The sequence below is a fragment of the Crocodylus siamensis genome, chromosome 2 (genome assembly GCF_052110815.1).
Source record: "Crocodylus siamensis isolate JL-2025a chromosome 2, ASM5211081v1, whole genome shotgun sequence".
Classification (NCBI taxonomy): Eukaryota; Metazoa; Chordata; order Crocodylia; family Crocodylidae; genus Crocodylus; species Crocodylus siamensis.
Genome location: NC_143396.1, coordinates 116,030,191 through 116,042,970, shown reverse-complemented (window position 1 = coordinate 116,042,970; position 12,780 = coordinate 116,030,191). Strand labels below are relative to the sequence as shown.

Genomic DNA, 12,780 nt, shown 5'->3' with positions numbered 1-12,780 from the left:
GGGCGGTAGGAACAGCCCTGGATTTCCCCCTACCCCTGGAGCTGCTGCAAACAGTAGCAGCAGTGAGCAAGAGAGGCAGAGAATAGAAAGGGAGGTGCCCTTAAGCATAGAGGAGAAGGGAGGGGGCATCAAGAACGGGGAAAATTCTTAACTAATTTAGGGATTTAAATAGTTCCTGGCTGCTACTCCTGCAATGTAGCCTGGCTGTCACGGTTGTGCTGAGGATTTGGGGTGGAGGTGCAGCCACCTCTACATCACTAGCTGCTGTTCTCATATCTGCTTTCTGCAAAATCTGCCCGTGGATGTGGCCAGTTCCGCATCACTTGCAATCTTGAAATTAAGATTGAATGTCATTCTAAAAAATGTGCTCAAGCTCTACTGGAAATCATGGGCTTGAAGCAAGAATCAAATAGTGAGATTTTATGGCTTGCACTGTGCTGACTGGATGATTCCCCTTAGACCTGAAGGTATACTAAGAACAAGTAAATAGGCTGGCAAAGGAGTAGACAACTTTCACTTGGTTAAAAAGAATGGTAGAAGACAGTTATTTCAGCTGCTTCTTGATGCATCTGTGAGAAAATTGGGTTGTGAGAAAAAATGAAAAATACCTACCATTGTGCAAGATAAATCTAAGCCTCCCAGGCCCATAGAAACAGGCACATTCTGATGAAAATGGGGAATACTTACAATTATCCTTTAACCAAGAGTGGTTTTCAGTAATTCATCACCACAAGTTGAATTATTCAGACACAAGAAGTGGTCCATTTTTACTGCACAGTGCACAAGGGCAGAAAAAGGTTACATAGACAAGTTAGCAAAACTGTCCAAATAATCCAGAGCCATTCTTTATGTTCTATAATTAAACTCTTCCAAGAAGAGCGATGCCCAAACCAGCATATTATATAAAGAAGAAAGTACTGAGGCAAATTAAAATGAATCTGCATAGTCTTGTGTTTACTTTCAGAAGATAGTTTACCCAGCACTGTGCAAGTTCAATACAGCATTGTTTTTGCCTAACTTCAGTCTTGTATGAGAAAAAAAAAAAGCTTTATCTCGTGAAAATTGCATATACTTTGTACTGTACAGCTGTTTAGACTAACACAAAAATAATGAACTGGCAAGGTTTCAAAATTTCAGAATTCAGGATAAATATTTATGCTGATGTTTCATTGTTAAATGATGGTAATTTCGTAATGTGAAGAAATAATATGGCAAGCTGAAGTAGTAATCAGCACACACAATATCACTGAAAAAAGAGAATCCTATACGTAGGCGGCAGAACTTTCATGCCTGGCAATGCAGATCACACCAAAGGCGAGGAAAGAAGTGCTCGAATATTCCAGCAGAGCAGCTGGCGTCTAGACAGGTTCAGCACAGTCTGCGGCAGTGACAATTTCACATCAAAAGTGCAAACACTGAGAAGCAAGTGGGTCTTTAAAATTAGAACAGAAGTTTCCCTAGCACTAAAGGAAGGAGGTTTTCAACTCCCTTAAAAAACAATAGCCTAAAAGGAGAGGGCCACACATGAAAGGGGGTAGGGACAGAACAAGGGATTGAAAACCATCTAAAATAAACCAGGAGGGAGTAAGCTGTACTGGTTTCATATGAATACAACTCAAGGTATCAATGCTTTTGATGAAATCTCTTGTGTTTTATATGGGCATGAGTCTTATCTCTGCATACCCAAAACCCATATGAAGGCTCCTTAGTGTTAACTGTGCAACAGTTTAAAACGGCCCTCTGTTTTCTCATAGGCTGCAAAAAGTGTTTTTGTTTAAATGGTTTTTGATGGGAAAATTGTAGGGGGTTTTCGCACCAAAACAATGTTAGCAGAAACAAAAATGTTAGCAGGAAATGACTGCCTTTCTGGAAAAAAATTTGGTCTTTCATTAGAAAACCAGAAACCTGAAATCTGAAGTCGGAGGGGTGTCAATAATAGGTCATTGTCTAAAAACCTGGATGATGATAATTTATTTCCATATTCCTAGAAATTGTCAGTGAGAACAAAAAGCAGAACTTTTCTGACTGGCCCTGTTATGGATAACAAAGGTCCTGATCCAATGGGTCCAATGTCCCAAGGTTAGAGCAGTGCAAAGCTACTGTGGTTATTCTGTGCTCAGGCTACCATACTGCTGTTGGCTGTCCAGCTGTCTCTTTCCACTGCAGTTAGCTGCTCTCTTCCCCTTAGCTTCAGCAGGGATCTCTTACTGAGGAGAGCTGAGAGGTTTGGGGAGAGCAGAGAGACAGTAGATGTTGTTTGCAGCTGGCAGAGGCTGGGAAAAAAGCCACTGAACCAACAGGAGAGACTGCACTTCATCTGAATGAACAAAACCAGGTTTGGATTGGGAGGTAAAGGACAGGAGGAGAGAAACTCCCTTCTCCGGCATGAATGGAAGATTATGTTATAGACATTTAAAATACTTCATCAACAAAGGAAATACAGCTGTATTGGTAAAAGCATACCGGGGCCGGGGGGGGGGGGGGGCGGGGAATGCTGTCATGTTTGCTGTAAGTGACAGGAAGCATGCCCCATCATAGATAAGAAATGAAGTGCTGTCAGAAGAGTTAGGTATGATGAGACGCAGTGTTGCCCTGAAGATGGATTCTATTTATGTATGCTGCAAGGGAATGAGACTCTCTGTTCAAGGTCTGATCACTCCTCAAGTTGCAAGCTTTGGGCAGTTCACCAAGAGGTGCTCAGACCTTCCTGGCCTGGATAGCAGGGGGGAGCAGGCTGGGGGAAGGGATCACGGAACAGGAGAGGTAAAACACAAGAAGGAAAATAGAAAATTCCCACTTACTTGGGCCAGTAGTCCTCATCCATGATTTGAAGGGATCCTTTCTTAGGGCACAAGAGGAAATTCATTGTCTGTCTCCATTTAGTTTTAATGCTGCCGAGAAACCTGATTAAAAATCTCATGGTAGTACCTATAATGGCCGGGTGGTGATACGGATCCTTCGCCACTATGCAAACCCTTACTTACTTCAAACAGGTGACCAGTCAAAGCTTAGAAAAAGGGGAACGGTTGCTGATCTGTGCCAGATTCATGCTGGTAACCCATAGGAGACGTGACAAATTCCATATCTCATTAACCAAATTGTCAGGCATGTAATAAACAAACACAAACAGAAGATTTCCCGTGGCATCCATCTTTACTTCCATAGAGGAAACATCATAAATTCTGTTCCAGAATATCTGTGTTTTGATAGTAAATGTTCTGCATTTTCAAGCTGTCAATTTAAATTGTTTCTAACAACAACAATAAATATGTACATGTAGCCCCACATTGCTTTTAAAATTATTAATGGAAATGCTCGTCACATCTTAAACAACAGGAACACAAATAAATGCAAGTTCATCCATGCAGAGAAACATCCTAAAGACAATCTAAGCCATCATTTTTTCCCAAACTGCAAAGATGTTTATAGCCCTGCTAGGGAAATATAAACACTGTGGCATACCACTCCATATTTGTAAATGTTAGCTCTTCCGCGAGGTAGTAGCTGGCGATGCTATGCACTGGGTTACTATTTCTTCATTGCCTAGAAGGCCATACTGTGACAAATGGATGTTCATAAATTTAAGCTAGCAAATGAATGGCTCACCTCAGTGAAAGGATTATAGTTTCACTCTTCTTTTCAAATATCATCTGAGTTCAAGAAATCTTCCAGAATTGGCTCCAAAAATAGGCTCCTGTATAGCAGCTCAGCAACTAGTGGCTCCAGTACACCAGAGTTAATCAGAAGTAACAGCACTGGAATCAATGAAGTTGACACTGGGCATGTCCACATGTGCAATTAATGTGATTGAATAAACTTCGGCATAATTTGAACCAAAGTAAACTAATCAGGACATGACCTTCTACATGTGTGTTTTCTTCTACATGTACTGTGTACATGTACAGTAATTTACTTCACTGTCAGATAGTACTTGTGTCTAATGGGACTATACAATGGCACAGTAAGTTAGTCTACGCTGGCCTAATTGTCATACGTGAGTAGACAGTGATACTTTACTTCGTGGCAAGTTAGTCTACTGTGCAGTAAAGCACACGTGTAAACATGCCCATTATGGCACTGAATATATTAAATACCTATATGCAGAATTAACAAATAGATGTTTTGGGAATAATATATACCTATATCACTGTGCTCACTCATATGATAATATTTTTAAAAATCTAATGGGGTAATTGATTATTATGAATATGTATTGTGTGTATATAGCACAATGTAATAATGCAGTATAAAGGCTGAAATCGTTAACCCAGTATGGAGAAGAGACAGAGCAAAAATTCCCATGACAACCCTCTTGTGTGCATGTGTTATTGTATAATAGGGTCTTGCAAACATCCTGGTTAATATAATATACTGGTTGCCAAATATGTACTTTAAAAATAGCAATCAACTGTATAGCATACTTTGAGTGGTCCTGAAGAAGTCTCTGGTTGTCATAAACTGGCTATCATCCTAACGTTGTGCTAGAAATGGAAAGACGGCTGAGGCAGCAGAAGCAAAGCAGTGCAGGAAGATGCTTGAGTGAGAATTTGATAGATTTGGTCTTGCTCTTGGAGAGGGGAGCTTAAAACCATAATGGGAAATCACTGACTGCAGTGGAAGCATGTAAGTGCTCAGCACTTCTGAGAATCAAGCTGCTTCTTTCGATGACTAAATATGGATTTAAGATTTAGTTTGGATGTTCATAGTTTGGCACTTTAATTTACTGTTTATGCATCCGAATAAAAGTGTCCTGGTGAGTATACATAGCACCTACTGAAGTCAAATGGCAGCCAAGTATTGTACCCTGAGGATCCCGAATGAGATATAGGACATAGCCACATGAACAAATCATTGCAAAGTAAAAGACAGCAGGGATTGACAACTTACCAGCTCTTCAGTAACTGGCCACATAACTTGCTTTTACCCTAACTCATGGAAGCTTGCATCCCTTTCATTGCGAGGCAAGCTACTATTGGTTATCTTATATTTGTCATGGGGCAAGAGCATGTCTATGAGCAATTACCATGGAATAGCTGATATGCTGTAAAACTCCATCCTCTGCCTCCTGATAACTTGTTTGTGTGGCTGTGCCTTGAGTGAGGAGCAGCTGTCATTTGACTGGTCTACAAACATGAGCCTCTGGTAGCCTTTCATTAGCTGGGCAAGGGACAAGCTAAGACTTACCCTTTTCCGATAAACTATGTTCATGTTACTGTTAACTCATTCTCCTAAACTACCAGTCCTGTTTTGTGCACATGCATCCTGCCTTACAGGTAGATTGTAAACTTGCAAGAGCAGATATTATTTTGTTGTTTTTTGCCAAAGCAGAACCTAGCATGCAGGGCCTCGGTGCTGCTGTACAATGAATAATCGTCAAATAACTGGTCCATTTTTCATACTGAAACAAGGTTGAGGTGAAGCTGCTGTTATTCTCAATTGAACACCTACTCTGCAGTTCTGAATTTAATTTGCTTTTTACTCATTTCAGGTTCGCAACAAGAGCAAGGCGGCCAAGGCTGGGCTGTGTGAGGGAGATGAAGTAGTATCAATCAATGGCAAGTCCTGTGCAGACTTAACATATTCTGAAGTTATTAGTCTTATGGAAGACCTAGCTGATTCCCTCCAGATGCTTATCAAAAGGTAAAGGAATCTGCAGAATGCTTTGGCACACATTCTACTCGCTGAACACAATGCAGGAACATGGGGAAGCATACGTGCTCATTGTATGGACTTCCTACTTAATTGGAGTTGTATTCGTTATGTAGTTACGTATGTAGTTGTACTAGTTATATAGTTATGTATGTTGTTGTGTTACTATATTTACTTGAATATAAGACAAGGTTCCCACCGATCAGCATGGGGAGAAAGCCCCTTGTCTTATATTCACATACAAAGCAGAAGGGGTGAGCAGTAGTAGAGCACCCTCTTGAGCCAGGGTCAGAGGCAGTCAGACCCACAACAGCCTTCTGGCTCCCATTCCAGTTCTCCTCTGCACCTTCTGCCCCCTTCCCACCCCTTTCTCTCCTCCTTATTGTCAGGCACAGCTCAGCTCTGGCTCGGGGCTGGGGTCTCTCCTGCTGTACTGTAGCAAGGTGGTGGGAGGGGAGGCATTGAGCAGAGCAACTGCCCGGGGCACCAAAATGAAGGGGTGCCAACAGGTGCTGCCCAGCTGGGGCGGGGAGTGGGACAGAGCTGCAAGCGGCTCATCTGGGGCGGGCGCGGGGATAGCGGAAAGGCAGCTTCCACCACTGCGTGCAGTCCCAGGCAAGCTTGGGGGGGGGTGCCCCCCAGATCTATACACAGGGTGAAGACAGGCTGCTGCTGCAGGCTTTGCCCCAGGGGCTAAACTTTGTTGCTACACCACTGCTCTCCTGGGCATGGAGCACATGTCAACTCCTTCCCCTGCCTGGCCAGTTGCAGCACTGATACCACTGCTTGGCCAGGCAAGGGCTCAGCTTCTCCATGCTGTGCTCTGGGATGGAGCAGCTCAACCAGCATCTCACAGTACAGGGAACAGGAGGGGAGAGGAAGAGCAGAGACTGGGGAGTTGGGTGGGGGGGAAGGGGAAGAGACTGGGAGGAGTTTGGAGGAAAGAGGCAGAGACTGGGGAGAGTGGGGGATGGTCACAGGCTGTGGAGAGCTGGGGGTAGGGGAGATACAGGTAGCAGGGGGGGCATGAGGACAACAGGGGAAAGAAGTGGGTGAAGCAGATGCCAAGGGGTGCACCCGATCCCTCCAGTCACTGCTTTCCCTGCTGTAGTACTGGAGGTGGGGATATAAGGCAGCTTTCCAATACTTAAGTTCTATATGTGGATAATTATAACAAATGTATCAATTTTCGATATATACAGTCTAATTATTGGGAGGGCCATTTTATATTCAGGCTCATCTTATATTCAGGCAGATACAGTAGTTATATATTTAGGATCAGTAATTTGCCTCCTACTTTATGCATATAAAGGATGATAGAATTCCTAAGCTTAAGGAGAACTTCATCATTCACAAAGCACAGTTCAGTTACATAGGAGGCACAGATTCAAAGTTCAGTCTTCTAATGGTGCAGGTTTATTTATCCTCCATAGTTAGAAAGCCCCCACTAACATAGTGTCTGAACACGCCACAATCATTCATGTAATTATTGTCACAAAACCCCTTGGAGGTAAGAAAGGTTTATTATCCCTGTATGACAGCTAGGGAAGTGAGGCACAGATTTCATTAAATATTTTGGTGTCCAAAAATACTGATAGAACAAGGCATATAATGCCCCCTCTACTTATTACATGTATCACTCAATTAATCTGAGGGCTTGAAAAGAACAAAGGCTTTATACATGACAAGAGCATGGTGTAAAGATATTTGGTGAAGATGACATGACACAGCCAATGTATTCTAATTCTTCTTCTGTTTCTGTCTCTGTTACTGACACCTGAAGCAAATAATTTAACTTAATTTCTCTATCCAGAGTGGTGATAATTACCTTTATTTTTCTTTGAAAAAACATTTGATTTTTACAGAGAAAAGGCCTGTATAAAAGTATTTGCTGTTATCAGAATAGCAGAAGATAGGCTAGCCTAACCAGGTGCCCCACCCTGCCCCACATTTCTGCCTGATTTCAGACTAACACTGCTAACCACCTCTATTGTCAGAATATTTGTCATTTCATGAAGGTTTTGTAATTGTGTTCCATGTGCAGTGTACACACTCACATTTCAGTATCATTTATAGTAAAGATAGGACAAAACCAGAAGAATTTTCCTAAATCTACCTTTGCTGCAAATGAAGCAATTTCAGAAAGAGTAGATCTCCAACTTGGGCTACCTTAAGTCTTGCTAGGCATGTCTACTCAAGATGCTAACTGCACAGCAGCCTAATAACACTGTGCAGTAGCATGCCATGCAAAAACTGTGCTATATGCTACTGTGCAGTAGTATTAAGCTACTGTGCATTAAGTATCACTAAAAGCCATGTGCCAGTGTTACTGCACAGTAGCACAAGTTATTGCACTTTGATTTAGTACCTGGTTAACCAAGTACTAAACTAAATGTGCAGTAACTATGATGCATTAATGACATTGTAGATGCTCCCGCTGTCTTCCTGATATACAGTGTAAAGTCTGTGGAGATAATAAAAGGAGGAATATACCCATTACCCAGAGAACCTCCTCTTCTTGCCCCTCTGTGAAGGGACCAGCCACAGTTCAAGCAGAGGATGTAGCCTTTGCACTGAACTAATGCTGCCATCAATATTACCTCTCCTACAAGGGGTCTGAAAAGATGAAGATAAGGCTCTTTCCATGCTTCCTCTGTACCTGCTGACAGAGCAGCACCCACAGAAAGGCTGAAATGTCCCTGTTCCATCATGTTCTCCCCTCTGGCTCTGAGCAGCATTCTGCACTGGTACTGCAGAAGTCATCTGTGGGCTCCCCATGCTCTGTATTGGGACTCTTCCATCTACCCTGTAGTTCAAAGCTATAATCTACCCTGAGTGGGAGATTCCTCTGATGCTACAGCAGGATGCTCAATTTGTGTTTTATTGAGCTGACTAATTAACTGAACCAGCTTGAATGAATAGATCACTGGAATGCCGACAGCTGAGGACCATGGCTTACCTGCTGTGGTGTCGTTCTTGTTTCGGGATAAGTAAATATATCATGAGTGACCCTCCATATGATATCTGCATTCTTATTCTTTTACTTCATGATGTGAGTGGTAGAAGCAGACTTTCAGAAATGATCTCATGGGTGACTTCGTGCATTCTTTTACAACTGTACAACTGGCCCTAGAGACTGCCACTCATGGTCACTGCTGCTGACAACTATTTCAACAGCCTGATCCCACTGTAGTCAACACACAACAGCAAAATTTATTGGCTTTATCTTAATGCATCGAGATGATGAGACATCAACCTGTAAAGCAAATGCAAAACAAAACAATATTGGCTTATTGCATAACTTTTGTGTGGCATGAAATCCCTAGGACTGCCAGGGATATCTAGTCACACCTTTTAAGAATGACACAAAATGTTCAGAAGAAATTCACACTGCATAGCAATCTGCTCAACTTCCTTTCCTCAACCAAACTCTGTCCCACTCAAGAGTTTCTCCCTCCCTACTCTTCACTCTTGGTGTCTTCAGCATGGCAAAGAAAACTGAGGGACTCCTCCCTCCCTGACCAACTCCGACTATGGTTTTGTAGGAGTCTGCAAGGGTATTGCCTTCCTTCCCCACATATCCAAGGATTTTCTGAGGCAGCCAGTAAGCAACCTCACATCTGCCCTAAGCAACAGAGAAAGCGACCCTTCTCCCCTTTTTAAGAGGCAACTGTTATCTGGGAAGCATAAGTTATAACATGAATATGATGCCTAATCAAGATTGCACTTCAGCCATGGTCTTTGCATTCTGGCACCCTCTTTTTCATTTCAAGAAGCACTGGATTTGGTCCTAAGTTGCTATACCAAAGGTGGGATTTTTTAAAGACATTCAGCACTGGCCTAAACCTGTTCCACTTGAAGCCATTGCTTTCTAATTATAGTTAATGGGAGCAAAGTTAGACTAACACAGCTAGTTTTGAAAATCCCACCCTATGTCTTATTCTAAAATGGTACTTGGCCTTCAAAGGCTAGAGAAAGGTATCTTGCTGCCTTGTACATGAGAATTAGTTTTCTTGAATTAGCCCTTTCCTTTCCCCAGTCAAAAAAACCCTGGAGAATGGCTAGAGGTGGGAGAGGTGAGACAAGAGGCCCAAAGTGGCAGCTGTTCTGCAGAGGCTACATGAAAGGAACACCTTACTGACTTTTCACAAAACCTCTCGAGGGAGGTGCCAAAGAAGCAGTAAGAGTGGCTTCCTTTTCAGACATCATGGGTTAGTAGTTTCCAGTGCATATAGAGAATGGAAGGATCTAAAAATAGGCAGACGGTTTTGGTGGAAAGAAGTGTGGTAGATGCTCAGCGTGCACCTTTCATGGCATGAGCACCACTCAAGGCCAGATTCTGCAGTGCTGATCCCACACAGCTCTGCCATTACTCCAGGCAAATCCGGGCAACCAGAGCTCCTAACAGTCCTTCAGATGTGGGCAGACCTGAAACAAAACTAAAAAAGTTGATAAAATAAGATGAGAAACATAACAAAATGATCAGAAGGAGTACTTTACAGGAGTACTTTACAGCTTGACACACAGACATACATTTATGTCTATAAACAGTGTAAATATAAGTATAAGTAGCAAGGGCCTTTTAAGGTGGAAATCTTTCTCTCTTGTATACCCACAGTCACTGAGCTACCAATAAAGGTTAACACTTAGCTGGCTACCCCTCTCTCACTCCCCCGCCCTCTTATATCTTACAAGGAAATGTTCACTCCCCCGCCCTCTTATATCTTACAAGGAAATGTTTATGAATTCCTGCAATGTATCTGTACTCAGCAGCAGTACAATTGATGGCCCAAATAGCTTAATATGATAGAATCCAGCTACAGTCGCAGGGCTTCCTAAATTAAAAGCTGTCTGACCTTTATGTAGCCCATATGTTGTTTAATACATTAGGCATTGTTTCTTACATGAGACAGTTCCAGTTTGATGCATGCAATCACTAGGCTGAACAACTATAAATGTGACTGATATTAAGGCATCTTCATTACACTGGCTGATTTTTCTCCTCCCAGTTTATCTTCTGCTGTTCTTTCTAGCTTTTATTTGCAACATATCTAACTGCTATGGAGCAACAGGGGTTTCCTTATGATTTGAAAATCCTGTTTCAGTACTTGATACTTTGTTATCCACTAAGACATCTTTTGCTTTTATTAATTAATGAGAAGTTTTGCTATATTGTAGCCAAATGGAAATCTTAACTAGTATGTTGCTATGGGATATTGTACTGAAAGGGTGTCTCCTGAAATGATTGCTATGCAACCTTGGCAAACAACTCCAAGGAGGGGATGCAGAAAGTACAATAAGGTTTATAAAACCAAAAAAGGAACCGCGAATGGGGAGAGGGGTGAGGGAGGTAACTGTGTGGGAAAAAGTGCGTGTATAAGGTTTAAAGATCACCCATCAGAAAGTTCTCATTTAAATGCATGAGCTAATCAGGTGCAGCGCTGAGCACACTTAGCATCCATTGACTTCAGTGAGAGTTGCAGGTATTCAGCAGCTCTTCTCAAGCTAGTTTCTTATGATCCTATAGACACTTAGCTGGGATGGTCTAGTCAGGGACAATCCTGCCTAGAGCAGAGGGCTGGATTAGATGACTTTTTGAGATCCCTTCCAGCTCTATTTTCCTGGGCTCATCTAGACAAGTGGTGGAATCAGACCCATAAAGTATAACTATTGTATGCCAGATAGGTTTAATGATAAAGAAATTCCCTTATAAATATATATGTTGGAATGTATTCCTCTCCTACTGTCTATCACATGCTACCTCTTTTCTGGGACTGGGATTGTGTGCAAGTGAAATACTGCATACTTTAGGAGTAACAAGCGCTGAATTCAAGTACAGTTTAGTGTTTTGTGTTGTGCAAAATCAGTTTTTACACTCAGTCATGTTGTATGAAAAAGCATAGACCCTAGAAATCTAGGATGATAAAAGCCTATGTCTAGAAACATCATACCCTTCTGTTAAGGAGAGTACCTGTAAAACTGCATTAGGTTTAAAATTACATTGGACAGGTGAAAGATTCCATATGGAAGGGTTATAGTAACATTATTGCAGGTTTATTCCATGGTTCATTCAAGTTGTTTAGGGTGGTACAAAGACCATTTTATTTTAAATGTTTAAACAGTGAGGAAATTCTGTTATTTGAAGAACCTTATAGCTGGTATAGAGGGTAATTTTAGAGGAAAACATAATACTCACTCCCCTTTAAGCACAAAAATTCCTTGTATAGTAGTTCTTCCAGAAACTTACTGTTTTGAATTAATGTTTTGTGTACATGCAGATCCTCCAGTGGAATAAATGAAACCTTGAGCCCTGAAACAGAAAATGGAAAACAGGATAACCTAAAAAACGAGGACTATAGAGAGAGCACCACACTGCAAATCAGCACAACCAGGCAAATGCCCCATCAGGAATTTTACATCACAGGGATACACAGTGCAGCTCACCATGGAGCAGAAGAAAGTGACATGAATTTTTTTGAGAGAAAACAAGAAAAGGAGACAGCCCAGAGCCATAAAATTACTCCTAAAGTGATAGAAACCTCCAGAGTACTCTTGACAGATGGGGCTGCTTTCAGAGACAAGACAGAAGAAAGAAGGCCGGGTGCTCTGCTAGAGCTGCAGTTGTCCCTCTCACATGACAGGCACAAGGACACCAGTGCTCCTGTTGCAACTGTCTTTGGAACTGAAAAATGTAGCCCTTCAGAAACAGGACCCAGCGTGCAACAAGATGGGACTAGCTCTGTAACTGCAGTCCCTCTGGGTGAAAAAGCAGGCAATGTCCAGTGGTCAAGCAAAGTATTCCAGATTGCTAGTGGCAAAGAGGTCAAGACGAGCCAAGGGGCAGAAGCAGGAGAGCCATCTCTCACCAGGGTGGAAGTGATCCTGGACTGCACTGACAGGGAGAAGGAAGTATCCAGGTCTGGAGCTGAAAAGGGGTGTGTTGATTCTCAAGTGGAAGGAGGGCAGTCAGAAGCACCTCCTTCCGTAGTCTCCTTTGGAATCTCATCAGAAGGCACAGAGCAGGGAGAAGACGACCAGCACTCAGAAAGGGATCACAGCAAACCTCTAAAGCACAGGGCAAGGCACTCAAGTAAGTATGTCACATACTATCATTTGCATTGCTTGAGAGAA

General features: G+C 42.3%; 1 protein-coding gene and 1 long non-coding RNA gene across 4 annotated transcripts in view; one reads left to right on the top strand and one right to left on the bottom strand.

Moving 5' to 3' along the window:
* The window catches only part of SYNPO2 (synaptopodin 2), a 143,283-nt gene that overhangs the window by 99,177 nt on the left and 31,326 nt on the right, over nucleotides 1–12,780 (top strand). The window contains exons 2-3 of one of the 2 annotated variants that reach the window (XM_090036640.1): nucleotides 5,489–5,640; nucleotides 11,928–12,739. In XM_090036640.1, the coding sequence (XP_089892766.1) occupies nucleotides 5,489–5,640; nucleotides 11,928–12,739 (964 nt within the window). Of the gene's footprint in view, nucleotides 1–5,488; nucleotides 5,641–11,927; nucleotides 12,744–12,780 lie in introns of those variants that run through there. The other variant, XM_090036641.1, reaches the window with a different exon arrangement.
* On the bottom strand, nucleotides 7,163–11,959 carry LOC149870653 (uncharacterized). 2 transcript variants are annotated; one of them, XR_016440805.1, is made up of 4 exons: nucleotides 11,897–11,959; nucleotides 9,955–10,088; nucleotides 8,609–8,905; nucleotides 7,163–7,426 (listed from the first exon to the last, which is right to left on the bottom strand). It is a non-coding gene; the product is annotated as an uncharacterized LOC149870653 (long non-coding RNA). The 2 variants fall into 2 exon arrangements; XR_016440804.1 differs by having other exon boundaries at nucleotides 7,163–8,905.